Genomic DNA, 22,721 nt, shown 5'->3' with positions numbered 1-22,721 from the left:
ATGTACTAGAATATAACTACTATAATACTGCTCCTATGTACAAGAATATAACTACTATAATACTGCCCCCTATGTACAAGAATATAACTACTATAACACTGCCCCCTATGTACAAGAATATAACTACTAAAATACTGCCCCCTATGTACAAGAATATAACTACTATAATACTACCTCTTATGTACAAGAATATAAATACTATAATACTGCCTCCTATGTACAAGAATATAACTACTATAATACTGTGTCGTGGAATTCCTTTGTGGAACCACGGCTTACTCAATTTGGAATGTTTACACCCTTCCATATTAATTCTGAATTGATTATATGCCGATAAGAATTTTCCACACTGACTCAGGTTCAGCATGTATAGCTTCCTCAATTCTCCTTTAATGTTGGGCGTGTAGCCTCTTTTAACCCTTTCCAATCCATTTATTTTTTCTCACCCATTCTCCCCAACTCCAAATAAATTGGAGCTGGAGAGAATGGGTGAGAAAAAATACATTTCCCTGCACCCTCCTGAACTGACAGAGTTCAGGAGGGTGCAGGTGCTCACTGCACCGTGGGGGATCCTGCTTACCTGTGCGGCGTCTTCCACATTCTCCTTCTGCCTCCCGGCTCGGCGATCATGTGACCGCTGGGGTCAGGTGGCATCCAGCGGTCACATGATCGCCGAGCCCGGAGACAGAAGGGAGAATGCGGAAGACACCGGACAGGTAAGCAGGTTCCCTCACGGTGCAGGCTCCCGGCTCGGCGTTCATGTGACAGCTGGGGGTCTGGTGACACCGGCGGTCACATGATCGCCGGCCGGAATCTCTATGCATTGCATAGCGCTAATTGAGCGCTATGTAATGTGTAAAGGAGAAGGCAGAAAGGGTTAAAAACCCTTTCTGCCTTCTCCTCGGGGGTCCTCAATGAGGACCAGTGCAGAAGTGTATCTACACCCGATGTGTCTGACGATCGGGTGTAGATCCACTCCTGCACTGCAGTGTCGGGCCTGCCCCGACATCGGAGCTGTGGAGGGAAATTATGATGTCGGGGCAGGCCCGACATTGGACTGGAAAGGGTTAAAGAGTTTAACATATCCGCCCATCTGGGCAGGTCAAAGATTACATAGATACAACGTATTGTTTAATTATTGGATAAGCATCTTGCAATTCTTCCATCCTCTGGTCATCTGTGATTGGCCATCAGGTGGTGGATTAGATGAGTGGGTTGTCTTGGCCCACGTGTGGTTCCTTCGATATGATTGGTTGTTACATCATGAATAGAGATGAGCGAACGTACTCGTCCGAGCTTGATGCTCGGGCGAATATTAGGGTGTTCGGGATGTTCGTTATTCGTAACGAACACCACACGATGTTCGGATGTTCGGGTTACTTTAACTTTCTTCCCTGAGAAATCTTTTCTATATGCGCTCAATGGGGCCGGCGGCAGCAGCGCCAACCCCATTGAGAACATATAGAAGACAAATCCTTCTTCTCTGCCACAGCTGTAACAGCTGTGACAGAGAAGAACGATGTTTGCCCATTGAATTCAATGGAACCGGCAATACAGCCGACTCCACTGAATGCAATGGGCTGCCGGCGATCGCGGGATGAATTGTCGGAAAGGGGTTAAATATATAAGCCCTTTCCTGCAATTCATCCAGAAATGTGTAAAAATAAAAAATATATATATACTCACCTGGTGCCGGCAGACGGAGTTCAGCGCGGCAGGCTGCAGTTCTCCTGAACTGCTCTGAACAGCTGTGAGTAGTATTCAGCAGCCGGGGATTTAAAATCCCCGCCTGCTGAATAAGATGCCTCTGAATGGTCACAGCCTGACCAATCAGAGGCCAGCCCTCACTCACACCCATTCATGAATTATATATTTAACCCCTTTCCGACAATTCATCCCGCGATCGCCGGCAGCCCATTGCATTCAGTGGAGTCGGCTGTATTGACGGCTCCATTGAATTCAATGGGCTAACATCGTTCTTCTCTGCCACAGCTGTTACAGCTGTGGCAGAGGAGAACTTGCTGTGTCGTTCCCATCATTTTCTTGAATTGCCAAGATTTTCACACATGAAAACCTTAGCGAGCATCGGCGAAATACAAAAATGTTCCGGTCGCCCATTGACTTCAATGGGGTTCGTTATTCGAAACGAACACCCGAACATCGCGGGAAGTTCGTTTCGAATAACGTGAACCCGAACATTTTGGTGTTCGCTCATCTTTAATCATGAACTATAAATTGCACAAACCTCCCATGTTATTTGCATACGTTTCCAGTAAAATTGCTTGGGTAATTATTGCGGTAGCTGTTTCAGACTGCGGTTGTCTATGTCTGAGTTATACTGTCTTCCAAAGTTGCAAAACAGATGGAAAATGTAACGTGTTTATACTATATATTATCTTGTCAGCGTTTTGAGAACAGAAGTTTCACAAGAGGAAGTAGATACATTGGATATCTATATTTGTATCAGTAATGGAAAAGTACTGGCACTTAGTATACAAAATAAAAACAGGTTCATTGTCCATTACCAAAGGCCCACAGTCCAGAATATAGATATATTGGGTTTCCACTACAACTGCTCCCCTATGTACAAGAATATAACTACTATAATACTGCCCCCTATGTACTAGAATATAACTACTATAATACTGCTCCTATGTACAAGAATATAACTGTTATAATACTGTCCCCTATGTACAATAATATAACTACTATAATACTGCCGCCTATGTACAAGAATATAACTACTATAATACTGCCCCCTATGTACAAGAATATAACTACTATAATACTGCCCCCTATGTACAAGAATATAACTAGTATAATACTGCCTCCTATGTACAAGAATATAACTACTATAATACTGCCTCCTATGTACAAGAATATAACTACTATAATACTGCCCCCTATGTACAAGAATATAACTACTATAATACTGCCTCTATGTACAAGAATATAACTACTATAATACTGCCCTCTATGTACAAGAATATAACTACTATAATACTGCTCCTATGTACAAGAATATAACTACTATAATACTGCCCTCTATGTACAAGAATATAACTACTATAATACTGCTCCTATGTACAAGAATATAACTACTATAATACTGCCCTCTATGTACAAGAATATAACTACTATAATACTGCCCCCTATGTACAAGAATATAACTACTATAATACTGGCTCCTATGTACAAGAATATAACTACTATAATACTGCCCCCTATGTACAAGAATATCACTACTATAATACGGCTCCTATGTACAAGAAAATAACTACTATAGTACTGCCCCCTATGTACAAGAATATAACTACTATAATACTGGCTCCTATGTACAAGAATATAACTACTATAATACTGCCCACTATGTACAAGAATATAACTACTATAATACTGCTCCTATGTACAAGAATATAACTACTATAATACTGCTCCCTATGTACAAGAATATAACTACTATAATACTGCCCCCTATGTACAAGAATATAACTACTATAATACTACCTCTTATGTACAGGAATATAAATACTATAATACTGCCTCCTATGTACAAGAATATAACTACTATAATACTGCTCCCCTATGTACAAGAATATAACTACTATAATACTGCCCCCTATGTACTAGAATATAACTACTATAATACTGCTCCTATGTACAAGAATATAACTACTATAATACTGCCTCCTATGTACAAGAATATAAATACTATAATACTGCTCCTATGTACAAGAAGATAACTAATATAATACTGCCTCCTATCTACAAGAATATAACTACTATAATACTGCCTCTTATGTACAAGAATATAACTACTTTAATACTGCTTCCTGTGTACAAGAATATAACTACTATAATACCGCCCCCTATGTACAAGAATATAACTACTATAATACTGCCTGTTATGTACAAGAATATAACTACTATAATACTGCCTCCTATGTATAAGAATATAACTACTATAATACTGCCCCCTATGTACAAGAATATAACTACTATAATACTGCTCCTATGTACAAGAATATAACTACTATAATACTGCCCCCTATGTACAAGAATATAACTACTATAATACTGCTCCTATGTACAAGAATATAACTACTATAATACTGCCCCCTATGTACAAGAATATAACTACTATAATACTGCTCCTATGTACAAGAATATAACTACTATAATACTGCCTCTATGTACAAGAATATAACTACTATAATACTGCCCCCTCTGTACAAGAATATAACTACTATAATACTGCTCCTATGTACAAGAATATAACTACTATAATACTGCCCTCTATGTACAAGAATATAACTACTATAATACTGCCCCCTATGTACAAGAATATAACTACTATAATACTGCCCCCTATGTACAAGAATATAACTACTATAATACTGGCTCCTATGTACAAGAATATAACTACTATAATACTGCCCCCTATGTACAAGAATATCACTACTATAATACTGCTCCAATGTACAAGAATATAACTACTATAGTACTGCCCCCTATGTACAAGAATATAACTACTATAATACTGCCTCCTATGTACAAGAATATAACTACTATAATACTGCCCCCTATGTACAAGAATATAACTACTATAATACTGCCCCCTATGTACAAAAATATAACTACTATAATACTGCCCCCTATATACAAGAATATAACTACTATAATACTGCCCCCTATGTACAAGAATGTAACTACTATAATACTGCCCCCTGTGTGCAAGAATATAACTACTATAATACTGGCTCCTATGTACAAGAATATAACTACTATAATACTGCCCCCTATGTACAAGAATATAACTACTATAATACTGCTCTCTATGTACAAGAATATAACTACTATAATACTGCCACCTATGTACAAGAATATAACTACTATAATACTGCCCCCTATGTACAAGAATATAACTATTATTATACTGCCCCCTATGTACAAGAATATAACTACTATAATACCTCCTATGTACAAGAATATAACTACTATAATACTGCCTCCTATGTACAAGAATATAACTACTATGATACTTCCCCCATGTACAAGAATATAACTACTATAATACTGACTCTTATGTACAAGAATATAACTACTATAATACTGCCCCCTCTGTACAAGAATATAACTACTATAATACTGCCCCCTATGTACAAAAATATACCTACTATAATACTGCCCCTATGTACAAGACTATAACTACTATAATACTGCCTCCTATGTACAAGAATATAACTACTATAATACTGCCTCTTATGTACAAGAATATAACTACTATAATACTGCCTCCTATGTACAAGAATATAACTAATATAATACTGCCTCCTATGTACAAGAATATAACTACTATAATACTGCCTCCTATATACAAGAATATAACCACTATAATACTGCCCCCTATGTACAAGAATATAACTACTATAATACTGCTCCTATGTACAAGAATATAACTACTATAATACTGCCTCTATGTACAAGAATATAACTACTATAATACTGCCCCCTCTGTACAAGAATATAACTACTATAATACTGCCTCCTATGTACAAGAATATAACTACTATAATACTGCCTCCTATGTCCAAGAATATAACTACTATAATACTGCCCTCTATGTACAAGAATATAACTACTATAATACTGTCCCTTATGTACAAGAATATAACTACTATAATACTGGCTCCTATGTACCAGAATATAACTACTATAATACTGCCCCCTATGTACAAGAATATAACTACTATAATACTGCTCCTATGTACAAGAATATAACTACTATAATACTGCCTCCTATGTACAAGAATATAACTACTATAATACTGCCCCTATGTACAAGAATATAACTACTATATTACTGCCCCCTATGTACAAGAATATCACTACTATAATACTGCTCCAATGTACAAGAATATAACTACTATAGTACTGCCCCCTATGTACAAGAATATAACTACTATAATACTGCCTCCTATGTACAAGAATATAACTACTATAATACTGCCCCCTATGTACAAGAATATAACTACTATAATACTGCCCCCTATGTACAAAAATATAACTACTATAATACTGCCCCCTATATACAAGAATATAACTACTATAATACTGCCCCCTATGTACAAGAATGTAACTACTATAATACTGCCCCCTGTGTGCAAGAATATAACTATTATAATACTGGCTCCTATGTACAAGAATATAACTACTATAATACTGCCCCCTATGTACAAAAATATAACTACTATGATACTTCCCCCATGTACAAGAATATAACTACTATAATACTGACTCTTATGTACAAGAATATAACTACTATAATACTGCCCCCTCTGTACAAGAATATAACTACTATAATACTGCCCCCTATGTACAAAAATATACCTACTATAATACTGCCCCTATGTACAAGACTATAACTACTATAATACTGCCTCCTATGTACAAGAATATAACTACTATAATACTGCCTCTTATGTACAAGAATATAACTACTATAATACTGCCTCCTATGTACAAGAATATAACTAATATAATACTGCCTCCTATGTACAAGAATATAACTACTATAATACTGCCTCCTATATACAAGAATATAACCACTATAATACTGCCCCCTATGTACAAGAATATAACTACTATAATACTGCTCCTATGTACAAGAATATAACTACTATAATACTGCCTCTATGTACAAGAATATAACTACTATAATACTGCCCCCTCTGTACAAGAATATAACTACTATAATACTGCCTCCTATGTACAAGAATATAACTACTATAATACTGCCTCCTATGTACAAGAATATAACTACTATAATACTGCCCTCTATGTACAAGAATATAACTACTATAATACTGCCCCCTATGTACAAGAATATAACTACTATAATACTGGCTCCTATGTACCAGAATATAACTACTATAATACTGCCCCCTATGTACAAGAATATAACTACTATAATACTGCTCCTATGTACAAGAATATAACTACTATAATACTGCCTCCTATGTACAAGAATATAACTACTATAATACTGCCCCTATGTACAAGAATATAACTACTATATTACTGCCCCCTATGTACAAGAATATAACTACTATAATACTGCCCCCTATGTACAAGAATATAACTACTATAATACTGCCCCTATGTACAAGAATATAACTACTATAATACTGCTCCTATGTACAAGAACATAACTACTATAATACTGCCCCCTATGTACAAGAATATAACTACTATAATACTGCTCCCAATGTACAAGAATATAACTACTATAATACTGTCCCCTATGTACAAGAATATAACTACTATAATACTGGCTCCTATGTACAAGAATATAACTACTATAATACTGCCCCCTATGTACAAGAATATAACTACTATAATACTGCTCCCTATGTACAAGAATATAACTACTATAATACTGCTCCCTATGTACAAGAATATAACTACTATAATACTGCCCCCTATGTACAAGAATATAACTACTATAATACTGCTCCTATGTACAAGAATATAACTACTATAATACTGCCCCCTATGTACAAGAATATAACTACTATAATACTGCTCCCTATGTACAAGAATATAACTACTATAATACTGCTCCCTATGTACAAGAATATAACTACTATAATACTGCCCCCTATGTACAAGAATATAACTACTATAATACTGCCTCCTATGTACAAGAATATAACTACTATAATACTGCCTCCTATGTACAAGAATATAACTACTATAATACTGCTCCTATGTACAAGAATATAACTACTATAATACTGCCTCCTATGTACAAGAATATAACTACTATAATACTACCCCATATGTACAAGAATATAACTACTATAATACTGCCCCCTATGTACAAGAATATAACTACTATAATACTGCCCCCTATGTACAAGAATATAACTACTATAATACTGCCTCCTATGTACAAGAATATAACTACTATAATACTGCCCCTATATAAGTATCTGGATCTGAACAGGAACAGATGGTAACATTTTTGGTACCAGAATAATCCTTTGTTTTCATGGCAGGAGCTGAGCTTGTCCTACTACATGGCTCTCGGTCTCTTTCTCCTGCTGTGCGGGATCTGCCTGCAGATGGAGGCTTCTTATAGAATTCTGGTTGCAGATCAATATAAGCAAAACTTCTGCGGTAATTTCTCAACTCTGTCCAAGTAACTGGTTTTAAGGACTCCTCATGTAAATCTGCAATGGCATTGATCAGAGTATAATTAGCATGAACTACATACATCATTTACATATTCATTTATAGTATGGTTTGTATGGCTCTTTCAGTGTAAGAGGAGTCATATTATGGAACTTGTATAGAGTGGAGGTGTCCCGTCTGGTGCATATTCGGATTAGATATAGACACGTGTTGGTTTCATTTACTAGTTTATATATGAATATACTGTATACATAAGAATAAAAGCAGTATGTTACCATGCGCTCTCTTCATGCTTCTTGCAGAAAGGCTACGAGCATGATGGGACAGCTGGCTCTTTGTATCTCGACCATTTTCATCTTCCTGGTAGAACTTCCTGTTGCTGGAGCCAACGCGTTTCATTCTCTGGGCACGTACATAGCTGTATGGCCTAATCTGGATAGGCGCTTCTTGAAACTGTTGCAATTCCTTCATAACATTGACTCGTTCTGATGCTTGTGAGTAATCCCATGAGACCTCCTCAAACTGGAAGATCATGATGCTTGTCAGTACATTAATCACCATCCTAGAGTTCAGGAAAACAAGTTGGATATATGAATTTACTGTAGATGCAGGTCTGTCAATAGTATTAGAAAAGATATGACATTGAGATGCCAGAACCTGGTGATCATACAGGGATTATTGGGGCTACATGAACAGTATTATGCGCCGCTCATCAGAACTGTTAACGCCTTAAATGCCGCTGTCAGAATTGATGGTGGCATTTAAGGCGTTAACAGTTACGACGAGCGGCGCAGCTTGTCAGAACTGCTACCGCCGGGTGTTGCCTGTAAGAAACAGCCTGTACCCGACGTTCGGGGGTCCCATACAGCCTCCTGTGATTAGATTGTGGGATGCCTTGCGGTTGCCATGGCAGCCAGGGGCCTTCTGAAAGGCACCAAGGTTGCCTATGCATAGTGCCTATCAAGGTGTGCCTATGCCATGGCTTGATAGTCTGCCTGTCTGATCGCGGCACAGTATGATGTAATGCCATAGCATTACATCATACTGCAGGACAGGTTGTTCGTATCTTGCGACGTTCGCAAGTAGGGGACTATCTGTATTTAGACATACAGGCAAATAGACAAACAAAAACTCTACCCCTTCTCCACCTTCTCACCTCTCTTCATCACCTTCTACAACATCTCAATGCAAGCAGCACTCAATATGTACTATGTATTAGATATATCTTCCCAAATTTCTTCAAACTTGGTCAATCAGCCTCTTTTTTGATATATCGCCCTTTCCAAGGATATTATCTCTCATCTTTGCCACAAAATCTCCTACTGCCAGGGGGCAGGCTGCCTCCAATGGGCAGAAATCAACTTCCATGCCTGATTCAATGCCCTCTGAATTCCCAGAAGAGTAAGCCCATCAACAATACCCAATATACAAGTTCTAGGATCACTATCCCAGACTATATGCATTAAATCTGCACCTTCCATATAACATTTCGGACGGGGAGTTTTATCTAATACCCATATTAAACAACTTTAATGGAGTGCAAAAAACTCCATGCACTAAATACAATTGCCATACTCGTTGACTTTCAGATGGCGATACAGGCGATATTGTTGGAATCGTACATATCACTACAGCCCATTTATCTTCACTAATTTGGCCTGTATTGGCAACTGCTGTAGATAGTAAGAAAGCATTTATCTATATAAACAAGATATTACACCCTTCGTAGCTCCAGCACACCCAAGAAAATTCCCCAACGGGTGTTGGACCATAAACACAGATACTGACCGGCGTAAACAGCAAATGCATGTTATAACTGTAGGGGCTGAAAAAAGTGACTATAGAGAATATACTAAAGCTCTATAAATTGTTCAAAACTGTAGAAAAAAGCCCCCAGAATGTGTCGGTTTGAGAAAGATTACCCCTCTCCTCTCCCACAGTGAAAATCCCTCTTAAAAAACTCTGGCAATTTCGGTTTCCTCCAGAGGGGGTATATATAGTAAATCAATCTAGTTGCAAAATCTGCTTAAATATACTCCATAATTTAGTCATTAAAATAATTGACCGGTAGAGTGACATTTTTCCTCGATCTTGATACAAAAATCATCATTGATAAGGTTAGCCCGATGCTAGTATATTATAATATGGTTACCTGTTGTCACGAATACACAACGCGGCCACCGGGTCTCCTCTGCTATTGGCTCTCATCACTCGGAGGCAGTCTCCATTGAGGAAATTAAATACACGTATTTTGCCATCAGCACATCCTGTAATAACCCTGAGATAGAGCAGCTCCAGACACATCACCTCCCTGTTAGCATATTAAGTGAAGGATTAGTTTCAAACCGCATTTAATGTATTTTGCTTAGTTACACACAGCCCATTGGTTTCATTAGACACTGTGTAATACTCCATTTTTCCTGCGGGGGCACTGTAGGGAAATTAGTCCCATTTTGCTAGGTTCCTTGACCGATCACAGCTGATTGTAGGAGGCCTAAATCCTTGAAAGAGCTTCTAGCTTTCTAAGGGACCATATACATTATTATACTGGGTCAATGATAAAATGTATATGGGACTTATTTCTAAAAATTAGTGCAAAACTGATTACATGATTTAACCTGGACAGGAAAAGCACAACTAAAATCTGATTGGTCGCTGTGGGCATTTCCATTTTTCACTTATATTACCTTTAGCGAGTAAGCCATTATGTGTGACCTGCTTTAGCTATTTGTAACCTTGAACAGATAATTTACTTACTTTGGATGTCTGAAGGTCATTAACCGTTTCTGAAAAGTTCCCATCATGCTCCAGGCAATTGCATATCCATCTGAACTTCCTGATACCAAGTGGAAATGATTCAACGACAGGCATTTTATAGCTCCCTGGTGGCCATGTAGTGTCTAACCAATAGAAGAGTGCAAAATAAGTAGGCATGAAATACAAATATATCACCTATCTGCCTAGTAATACAATACTACTCTTCATGTTGATCTTAAAGGGATTGCACCAAGTTATAAAGTTATCCCCTATCCTCGGGATAGGGGATAACTTTATGATCAGTAGGAGTCTGATCGCTGGGACTCTGACCGGTTCCAACAGTGTTGGAGGAGGGTGCGGAGGGCTCACCAATAAAATTCGTTCTGAAAGCCCACTATTACGCTACATGCAAATATTACCTGATCCCCATTTCCAAATTCCTCACGTTTGCATTCTCTATATACTTCAAGAGAAAGATTGTTCTGTTTGCCTGTGGCCCTGTTTCCACTGAAGTATATGGAGAATGCAGCAAGCGGGAAATGATAGACTCCTGTTCACCCAATATGTTCAGGTCATGTGCGCAATTTAATTGTCGGGCTGGGGGTTCATCCTGGCTCGGGGCCCACCTGGGGTTCCTCTGTTTTCCGGTGGGCTGAGCCTGGATCCCGAGAACGGAAGTTCGGTTGGTCCCTGAGTGAATGGAGCAGAGGTCATACAGGCGTGCCACTGCTCCATTCCCTTCATTGATAGCGCTGGGGATTGCTGTAAAAGAGAATAATTTTAAAACTTGGGACAACCCGTTTAAAGGGGGGGGGGGGGGGAGACTTGTTATTTGTATAGTTCCAACTTATACCGCAGCGTTTTCAGGTAATTTATTTATTACCCCACAGCAAGCTGGCTACTAGAGATGAGCGAGCATACTCGGTAAGGCAAACTACTCGAGCGAGTAGTGCCTTATGCGAGTACCTGCCCGCTCGTCTCTAAAGATTCGGGTGCCGGTAGGGGGCAGGGAGCAGCAGGGGAGAGCGGGGAGATCTCTCTCTCCCTCTCCCCCCCCCCCCTGCTCACCACCGCAACTCACCTATCACCCGCGCCGGCAGCCTAATCTTTAGAGACAAGCGGGCAGGTACTCGCATAAGGCACTACTCGCTCGAGTAGTTTGCCTTACCGAGTACGCTCGCTCATCTCTACTGGCTACTCATGTTACCAACCTCAGAAAAATGGAAGGCTGAGTCAACCTTGAGCCGGCTACCAGAACCATGTGAGGATTGAACTCGCAACCTTAGGACTGCATACTGCTGCCTTAACTTTCTGCACCAAAGGTTATTTTTGCATTGTCTAGATACGTTTTTATCACTGTGTCAAGAAAAGTTCTGAAAAAATGTTTTCATTTAATTTTAATGAAAAATTTCTCACCATTTTTAAGTTTAGCGATTGCTGTCAGGAAATTGAAACATTCTTGTTTACATCCATCGCAACCTAGTCTAATTTATACAAGTACAACCAATATAAAAGCGTGCCCTGATACGTGATAAGCGGTGTATCTTTTGGACTTGGCCAGGACAGGTCCTCGGTCTCTCAACATAAAAAAGAATGTCTCCATTCAACTGACAGTGAACGGACATCTTGAAAATGAAATTCAAAGTATATTAGAAAGTTGTAGAACTTTGCACCGCATACACGGATTATGCTTTTATACATAAAACCGGGAAATCCTATTAACCCATTCAGGACACAGCCATTTGTCTAAAAAAACCATTACCATTTCATCTTTTAAGAGTTATCCAGAGGAAGGTGGAGTGATATTCTATACATTCCATGGATCCATTTAGGGTTTGGAGAATAATCAAAAATGGATATAAGAAGGAAGTAGAGATTACTCTGGAATCATTGGCCACTGAGGAAGAGTCAAGGGTGCCTCGAAATGTATTTGGCATGTCACAACACCAGAGTATACCTGAATTGGACTATATGGTAATATGATGTCCATGTGAGACCCCTGAGGAATGCTTTCCACTATGGAGGAGCAAATCGCTATTATAGCACATGCCAGAGGGAAGTGCAATTTCTCTAGTATTGGCCACAAAGCATGGAGTGTGTTCTATATGAAAGGACTCCGCTTTGAAAATCACGGCTTGCTATACAGCTCTGTTGTAGAACTAATTGCCTTGTTCGAGCAACAGGACCCAGCCAACCACCTGCAGGACTACTATGCATGCTCAGAGGCATGGACACTTGGTAACACCGGTAGAACAGGTTGGAGAGGACGCTGGGCGCAGTGGGTGGAGATTGGCATGTGTCTGGCATTTACCGTAATCTGTGAAACAATTGCTAACTGTTCATTGACATACTTTGTTCTCTTGAGTGTTGGCCCAGCAATATACGGCTAATCTGTAGTATATTGAAGTTACATTCCCACATATACAGGAAAATGTGTTGAAGTTTCACTTGGACAGTGACACGTGTGGAGATTATCTTATATAGCGGTACCCGTGAATGCTGATTTCAGCTGTGTGCTACCAGATAAATATATTGTTTCATATAGTTCTTAGTGGTCTGTGTACTTTTTTTTGTATTTTATATGATTTTATATTAGCATATTTTTAACATTGGCCCTGCTTACAAGAGCTTACAATCTATGAGAAAATAGGGGTGACATAAAAGGTCCAAGTGATTGTTCTATACACTGATCCAGCCATCTTTTAAATAAATAGGGTAGTATACAACCAGCTGTAAGAGCAGTCACCAGCCGGTATCTCTGTATGTACGGATACTAAGTGCATAAGGCTATATGACGAGTGGATGATGCTGTGATCAGGTTTTGAAGGACAGCATAAAAACGGGGCACATGGGAAGGAGATAGATTAGGGAATGTGATGGGCCATCCCTAAATAGATGTGTAAGTAGGACACACTTAAAACTGTGGGTGCTGGAGATCAAGCTGATTGCTTGGAGTAGCGCATTCCAGAAAATTAGTGCAGCTCAGGATAAGTCCTGGAGATGAGAATGTGGGGTTTGGATTACAGTGAAAGTTAGTGAAATATTATTAGCACACCAGAGAGCATGGGTAGGGGAGTAGACAGAGATGAAGAAGGAGATATTGAGCGCTTCAGCACCTTGGAGAGCTTAATGGATAAGAGTGCTGAGTCTAAATTGTGTTCTTTATTGGACAGGAAACCAGTGCAGTGACTGGCACGGGGTAGAGTCATCGGTATAGTGACTAGCACAGGGTGAAGGCATCAGTGTAGTGACTGGCACACGGTTGAGGAATCTGTGTAGTGACTGACATGGGGTCGAGGCATCAGTGTAGTGACTGGCTCGGGATGGAGGCATCAGTGTAGTGACTGGCTCGGGGTGGAGGCATCAGTGTAGTGACTGGTACAGCGTGGAGGCATCAGTGTAGCGATTGGCACAGAGTGGAGGCATCAGTGTAGTGACTGGCACAGGGTGGAGGCATCAGTGCGGTGACTGGCACAGAGTAGAGCTATGAGTGTAGCAGCTGAACAAAAAGATGAGCCTGGCTTCTGCATTCAGGATGGGTTGAAGAGGGGAAAGTTTAGTGTGGGATCTGATCAGTAGCAAATTAGAATAGTAAAGAGGAGAATGGATCAGAGCAACAATAAACGTTTTTGTAATTGAGTATAGGGAATGAAGGAAACCTCAGAATCAAATATGACCCCAAGACAGCGAGGGTGCTGCCTGGGAGTTTTGGGAGCATCACACACTGAGATGGAAATAGCAGATTTAGGTAAGTTAGTAGATGGTGGAAACACAAATCCAGCTTTTGAAAGATTCATTTTCAGATAGAAAGAGGACATGAACCTCATTGTGGGCGAGCCCTTGGGGTGACAGAGGAAGCTCCCTCCCTTTGTTGGGCCATGTAAATGCTGCTGTCAGAATTGACAGTGGCATCTAAATCTCTTGATTGTGTCTGTTGCAGATGAGCATCGACCATCAGGGACACCTTCTGCGTATGGAGTGGGTTTGGCTCCCAAGCGTGAACTCCACTATCTCCAGCAGTCCTGTTGAAAGGGATAGAAGAGCGCATGCCAGGCCACCCCTCCATTCATTTGGGGATGCATCGGAGCTCCGTTCTGATGGAAGTCCCAGTGGTTGGACCCCACCAATCAGCAAGTTATTCCTATCCTGTAGGAGATAACTTACTTTCGTGGTAAAACCACTTTACATGTACTACGACGAAGCTGATTTTTGGTTCAAGTACAGCAAATCCTTTTGGAATGGGAACTGTGGAAGAAACTGGACAAATTCTTGTTTGCTGCAGTACCTGGTAATTATGTCTTATGTATTCAATTACATTTGTGAAAATGGCTACTAAAATATGTAATTTTTTTGTTGAATTGTATAACTGAACCAAATGTCTTGTATATTCTTTGCACCCACCTTGATTAATTCAGAAGATTCAGTGTGCCATATTTTGACAAGACCCTTCTCGCAGCCGCTCACCACCAACTGGTCCTTCATCTTTACAGCCAGAACCGCGTCCCTATGTTTAAATGTCCGCACACATTTCCCAGTAGTGATGTCCCACACTATAAAAGGAAGAGATGATTTAATCATTAGATCTGGAAAAGACTTTCCATGTAATCAATGAGGCTCCGAAGAGCTGTAGCCAACTGTTTGATAGGTTTCTAGCAACAATTGGCTCTGTGCCTGGGTTTCCCCATATACAAAGGGGTTTTCTGGGGTAAATACTCTTTTTAGCTTATGTGACATCACTATGCGTATATAGAACTGGTTATTTACAGAGTATATACACCCCTGCTACCATTTTTACTGCTCTCATGCATCCAATATTATGAACGAGACAACTTTACAAATAGATGATTTAAACTCTATGCAGACTTTTCATGATCCTGCGATTACATGTTAGGGTGCTTTTACACAGACCGAGAATCAGCCCATGCAATGAGCGCTGCATAAAGCAAGTCAACTGGTGCTCATTTACTGCCATTTAGAGATGAGCGAGTATACTCGCTAAGGCACATTACTCGAGCGAGTAGTGCCTTAGCCAAGTATCTCCCCGCTCGTCTCTAAAGATTCGGGGGTCGGCGCGGGTGACAGGTGAGTTGCGGCGGGGAGCGGGGGGGAGAGAGGGAGAGAGAGATCTCCCCTCTGTTCCTCCCCGCTCTTCCCCGCCGCTCCCCGCCCCCCGACGGCCCCCGAATCTTTAGAGACGAGCGGGGAAATACTTGGCTAAGGCGCTACTCGTTCGAGTAATGTGCCTTAGCGAGTATACTCGCTCATCTCTACTGCCATTCACACATGACAGGGGGGTCACTAGTATGGGGGAAAATGATCTTTAACCCCTTAAGGACCAAGCGCAGTAAATCTACGGTGGTTTATCCTGGGCTTCATCCCCACCGATAACAAAAATACAGCATGGAATTAAAGCCTCTACAATCAAGCAGGAGCAGGTCAGGTCCTCAGCTGTTAGTCACAGCTGAGAAAACTCGGAGGAGAAGGGAGAGAAGCAGTTATTAAAGTGTGTATGAAAAAAAGACAATGTGAATGACCCCCAGAGGTCTTATATGATGTCATGGCGGGTCATACATGGTAAAAAAAAATTCTTACAAAAATACGTTTAAAAAATTACAGAATAAAATAAAAATATAAGCATAAGGAAGAAAATGAGCCCACGCCAACCAAAACCGTCGCCGTATGGGCCCTGTAATCCTAAACTATACATAATATATATCAAAACGTCTGAAACAAAATGAGGAACCCATTTTCTCATTTTATTTTAGCATAAATCTACTAATTAAAAAAAAACAATTATTAATGTAAAAAAAAATAGTTTTTTTTAGCTTTTTACCGCCAATAAAACTAAAAAACAGAAAAAGAAGTCAGTGGAAAAAAAAATATTAAAAAAATCACCCTATATGTCACAGCGAAAAAAAACTAGCAAAAATAATTTTGGTAGCTAAAGGAAAACAATAGGGCAGTAAAACCGCCACATGGGTAAAATCCCTAAAGTGTCTGGTCCTTTAGGTACAAAACAGCCTGGTCTTTAAGGGACTGATACAAATTTTCATTCCCATACGGGCTCCCACACACTTGCGTTTTTGGTGCGTTGCGTTTTTAACATTAGAAGGTCCCATTGACAATCGCGTTAACAAAAAACGCAAACGCAAGTGTGTGGGAGCCCTACATCTATCGTCGGTTGGCTGCACATCTCCCTGTTTACATGGGGGGATTTGCAGCTGACAAGCAAGCATTTTTAGGCTTGCATAAAGGAGCCGATCAACCAATGAACACGCGTTTGCTCATTTGCAGGCTGATATGGACATATTTACACAGCCCTATTTTGGGGCGAATGAACTCTCTGGTGAATGTTCTTGCCGTAAAAGGCCCTCTAGTCCCTCTTCTTAAAACTACAGACAGTAGGACAAGAATAACAGATAACGACTGCAGGATCAGACTACACAGGGTTTGTTTGTTGTCAGTAATCATGGACACATGTCTGCATAGGAGCTGTACGCACAAAACCAAAGGACATTTTTAATTAAAGGGGTTCTGTCGGAGAAATAAAAAAATTTATACTCACCTGTGCCGTACGGGGCCGGTCACCGGGATCCTGCAGGTCTTCTCCTCTCCCTCCGGCAGCCATCCGATTGCAGGGCAGAAGCTGCCTCTGCTCCGACCACTGCCAGACGGCAAGTACTGCCGCCCGGGTCGCATATTTGGGATTTCAGCCGCAGTTCAGTAGCGGTGAGCGATTCCAGCGACCTGCTTGGTTGTTGGGGACACCCCCCCCCCCTTTGGAGATGTGCACGAGTGGCCGGCCTGTTAAAAAAGCAGCAGCAGGGCTGTAGGAGGGTCGGCAACTAAGCCCAAGCCTAAACCCTAACTCTAAACCCAAACCCTAAACCTAACCCTAAACCTAACCCAAAACCTAACCCTAAACCCAAACCCTAAACCTAACCCTAAACCTAACGCTAAACTTAACGCTAAACCCTAACCCCCCGCCCACTGATTGGCCTGATCGCATCTAACGTCTGCCGTCCTTGGGAGAGTCAACGCGAGTGCGCATGCGTCCCCCTTCCCAGCATGCATGCGCACTCGCCGTCCACTCTCCGTGGACGGCAGAGATTAGACGCGGCCAGGACGGCGGGAGCGCGCAGGAGCCACTGAAGATGACCCCACACGCGGCACCTAAGCAACGGAGGGACCAAGAACAACCGAATTAGGTGAGTATGCTTTGTTTTTTTTAACTTTTCTGCTTAACTTTCCACAGGTTACACTGCAAAGTGATGCAGGGCAGGGTGGAGGGGAGTAGAATTTTTTTTTGTCTTGCTGACAGAACCCCTTTAAGGCAATTTGCAAAGGTTGTCTTCAATGATGAATTTGCTGTATCTGAGGACCTAAGGGTGAGTGCCTCAGTCCTGCCTTTTCGGTGGAATGACACATTGCCCCCACTGCTGGAGTAATGGCCTGGGGGTCACCGCATATGACAGTCGGTCACCCCTAGTAGTGGGATGACAGTTTAGTGATATGTCCAGGACATCCTGTATACACAAATATTGCCTCTCATGGCAGCTTCCTAGAGGCATTTTCCTGCAGGATAATGCTTGGCTACACATAGGAGTATCACAGGAATGTCTCCACAATATTGCCACACTTCCATGGGCTGCCTGCTCACCAGAATTATTGCCAATAGAACAAGTAGGGGACCATCAGATACACCAGCTTCAACAGCCAATGAGTTTCCATGATCTAGAGGCTCAGTTACAGCAAATGTGTAGCGATATGCTAAAGGGATACCATATGAAACCTGTATGCCTCCATACCCGCCTGTATCACATCTTGTATCCAAGCTAGAGGCGGTACAACAGGGTACTAAAGCCTCCATACCCGCCTGTATCACATCTTGTATCCAAGCTACAGGTGGTACAACAGGGTACTAGAGCCTCCATACCCGCCTGTATCACATCTTGTATCCAAGCTACAGGTGGTACAACAGGGTACTAGAGCCTCCATACCCGCCTGTATCACATCTGGTATCCAAGCTAGAGGTGGTACAACAGGGTACTAGAGCCTCCATGCCCACCTGTATCACATCTTGTATCCAAGCTAGAGGTGGTACAACAGGGTACTAGAGCCTCCATGCCCATCTGTATCACATCTTGTATCCAAGCTAGAGGTGGGACAACAGGGTACTAGAGCCTCCATGCCCATCTGTATCACATCTTGTATCCAAGTTATAGGTGGTACAACAGGGTACTAGAGCCTCCATACCCGCCTGTATCACATTTTGTATCCAAGCTAGAGGCGGTACAACAGGGTACTAGAGCCTCCATGCCTGCCTGTATCACATCTTGTATCCAAGCTAGAGGTGGCCCAACAGGGTACTAAAGCCTCCCTTCAAGGGGTCAATTCTCCACAATAAATGATCCTTTTGCTCTAATATTGTAATCCCTTACACTCACACAGAGAAAGTTTCATTCGACTTTGACAACTCCTTCTAGGTGATTAACTATTTTTGACAGTGAGTGTATATAACTATTATTTTATTTATCCTGTCTTCATTTTTTATTGTAATATTATTTCTGTGCTAGTATCCATGTTCTGGCGAACCTTTTACAAGTCCATCTTTCGCTCCGGAAACCAGGAACTCGTGTACATCCAGGCATGTTATGGTCTTCATGTGTCCGTGATAAATTCTGAGGCACAGTCCACTGTGCAAATCCCACTGCCTGCAAGGCAAAAGTATGGTAAAGTATAAAAGTATTCATCACAGATCCAGCAGACCGTACTATAAGGTCACCTTATGTAGAGAAATCTGTCAGAACTACACTTGGCAATTGACATTAAGCATATGGTCATATGATAAATATAGCTCACTATATAGCAAGTTTACAGCTATTCTGTGATTCAAGAGAAATGAAGCAAACCATAGTGTAGAGGGGACTATCGATAAAATCAGGTGACCAAGAAATATTAATACCTTGAAGTGTTGCGCTGATGGTGCAACACATGTCACAGAGCTGCTGCCTCCCCTAGATGGACCAGCGATGCCTTACGTGAAATGTAGAAGCAGAAAAACAAAGGATGGTTGGTGCTTCTGAAGTGATGAAGGCCATAGTCAGCAAAGGCTTAAGAACTTTTTTGTGATATAGAGCCTGGTAGACCTGTCTCAGCATCCCTTTTATATCAGCCCATTCAGGCCTGGCTGTATGTCAACCATGTTGTGTGCAGTTAGATAGCATTGGTATTTTTCAGGCCCCTGCTGGATGTTTGCATATTGAAAGATAATTGTATGACCTCACCTTAGCTGTGAAGTAACTAAGTCCCTCCATTCTCCTTAAGTCTCCTGGCTCCAAATATCTGCTTAGTTAGAATTAGCATGAGGACAAGGCATTGTTTGAATCATTTGCCTGTTAATGAAGTCTCAGGAAGCTCATTCGTCGAGGGCTAAGTTCTCCCAGACATTTAGGCACCAACAGTTAAAAAAAGGAATTTTTTTTAGTAAAGATTCTTGGACGTATGAAGGTCCCAGCCTGATATGAATTATATTTTCTTGTTGTGTATACCTGTTTACCCTCTTGCTCCCATGTAAAAACCTTTTTGTATATGCTTTGTATATATTTGCACTGCTAGTCTTTTTCTAGAATAAATGTGCAATTTATTAGTTAGGTCTTGTCCCTTTTACAACGAACCATAACTCAAAGATTGTGTTCATAATTCAAAGTCTGGGTTCCAGCTTACCGGTGACTTACAAGCTGGTAATGGCAGCGCATATGTGTACGGCATTGTAAAGTGCTGGGGTGTGTCAGGCTGGATCAGGTAGTGATTTAAGCTTTCACTTTGCATGCACGCAGAAGCTCGGGAAAGCTGGGTGCAAATCAACCTGTATTCTAACAACTCCAAGCTTGCAGTCCCGCTAGAGTGATCGATCGAGGTTCGACCATGACACATGGTCATAGTGGTGAGGCGCTCGGAATAGTTGATCTATGACAAATCGATGATACAGGCGGGATCGTTCGAGTCTACCCTCTCCCCAACTGTGACACTTTTATTAGAGATGGTGTAACCTTTTTGTCTGTCCTCAAAAATAAGAGTACAGGCAATAATGGGAGATTTTTAAAAACATCTTAAATACTCAGTGAGAGCGGTTCATAATGTGGCTCAATAAAGATGTAAAGGGGGCAATAAACAGCAAAACAAAAGCACTTAACTACTAAAACAAGAAGGCAGCGAAGAAGCACTAAAAACCTATAAGGAAAAAATAAACTATTGAGTACCTAATGAAACTAGCCATATATTTCCATATCAGCATGGGTTTGTGAGGGGTCGCTCCTGTCAAATCAACCTGATCAGCTTCTACGAAGCGGTAACTTCTAGACGGGACCGGGTAGAGTCATTGGATCTTGTGGATCTGGACTATTCAGAACCGTTTGATACTGTGCCACATAAAAGGTTGGTATATAAAATGAGTACACACTCTGATTGGGTCACCGTTACTAGTGGGGTACCACAGAGGTGCAGTGTTGGAGGGTTCACCATTACTAGTGGGGTACCACAGGGGGCAGTATTGGACAGGTCACCGTTACTAGTGGGGTACCACAAGATCAGTTTAAGGTCCAATTCTATTCAATATATTTATTAACGACTAGAGATGAGCGAGTATACTCACTAAGGCTAACTACTTGAGTGAGTAGTGCCTTAGCCGAGTATCTGCCCGCTCGTCTCTAAAGATTCGGCTGCTGGCGCAGTTGACATGTGAGTTGCGGCGGTGAGCAGGGGGGAGCGGGGTGGAGAGAGGGAGAGAGAGATCTCCCCTCCGTTCCTCCCCGCCACTCCCCGCCCCCTGCTGGCATCTGAATCTTTAGGCCTCATGTCCACGGGGAAAATCAAATCTGCTCCGGATTTGTAACGCGGATTTGGGCCGCGGATGCAGTGCGGATGAGCTTAAAATAGTATTTTATTGCATGCGGATGACACGCGGATGCGTTTTTTTTCACGCGTGTATGCACGCGGATGGCATTTTTGCATCTGCGCGTGAAAAAAAATGCAAGGCCACTGAAAAAGAAGCCAAACTTGTAATCCGCATGCAGATTTCACGCACCCAAATAAATGGCATTTAACACCCGCAGCGGATTTCCCGCACCCCATAGAGATCAATGGGGCCATCCGGAGCGTGATCCGCACCTAAATGGAGCATGTCCATTTTTTTTCATGCTCCATGATTTTTCTAATTCACATTTATTGACCATCCGCGGGTATTTAGCTACCCTCGGGTGGTCAATGCATTCCTATGGGGCGCGGATCCGCGCGCGGGTGATCCGCTGCGGATTTTAATTATTATTTTCCCCGTGGACATGAGGCCTTATAGAGAAGAGCGGGCAGATACTCAGCTAAGGCACTACTCACTCGAGTAGTTAGCCTTAGCGAGTATACTCGCTCATCTCTATTAACGACCTTGTAGAGGGATTGTACAGTAAGATCTAAATATATGCAGATGATACAAAACTATTTCAAGTAATTAACACAAGAGAGGACAATGTACGGGTGCAAATGGAACTGAATAAGTTGTGGGCTGGGGCAGAAAAGTGGCAAATGAGTTTTAACACTGATAAATGTAAGGTTCTGCACATGGAAGGGGAAATATGTGTCACCATTACACACTAAATGGGAAGCCACTGGGTAGCACTGACAAGGAAAAGGATTTGGGAATTTTAGTTAACTGTAAGCTTAACTGCAGCAACCAGTGTCAGGCAGCTGCTGCCAAGGCAAATAAGATCATGGGG

The 22,721-nt window shown here is 41.3% G+C and overlaps 1 protein-coding gene across 1 annotated transcript in view; it reads right to left on the bottom strand.

The window, feature by feature from the left end:
- LOC136587306 (F-box and WD repeat domain containing protein 10B-like) overlaps nt 1–22,721 on the bottom strand; it is a 41,607-nt gene that overhangs the window by 2,645 nt on the left and 16,241 nt on the right. The window contains exons 7-12 of the mRNA XM_066585861.1: nt 19,549–19,667; nt 15,355–15,503; nt 10,954–11,096; nt 10,349–10,507; nt 8,472–8,758; nt 8,034–8,234 (exon numbers count right to left, since the gene is read on the bottom strand). Of these exons, the coding sequence (XP_066441958.1) occupies nt 8,034–8,234; nt 8,472–8,758; nt 10,349–10,507; nt 10,954–11,096; nt 15,355–15,503; nt 19,549–19,667 (1,058 nt within the window). The remainder of the gene's footprint in view (nt 1–8,033; nt 8,235–8,471; nt 8,759–10,348; nt 10,508–10,953; nt 11,097–15,354; nt 15,504–19,548; nt 19,668–22,721) is intronic.

The sequence above is a fragment of the Eleutherodactylus coqui genome, chromosome 13 (assembly GCF_035609145.1).
Source record: "Eleutherodactylus coqui strain aEleCoq1 chromosome 13, aEleCoq1.hap1, whole genome shotgun sequence".
Classification (NCBI taxonomy): Eukaryota; Metazoa; Chordata; class Amphibia; order Anura; family Eleutherodactylidae; genus Eleutherodactylus; species Eleutherodactylus coqui.
Note: the sequence above shows the minus strand (reverse complement) of the source record. Positions and strands in the feature narration are given on the sequence as shown.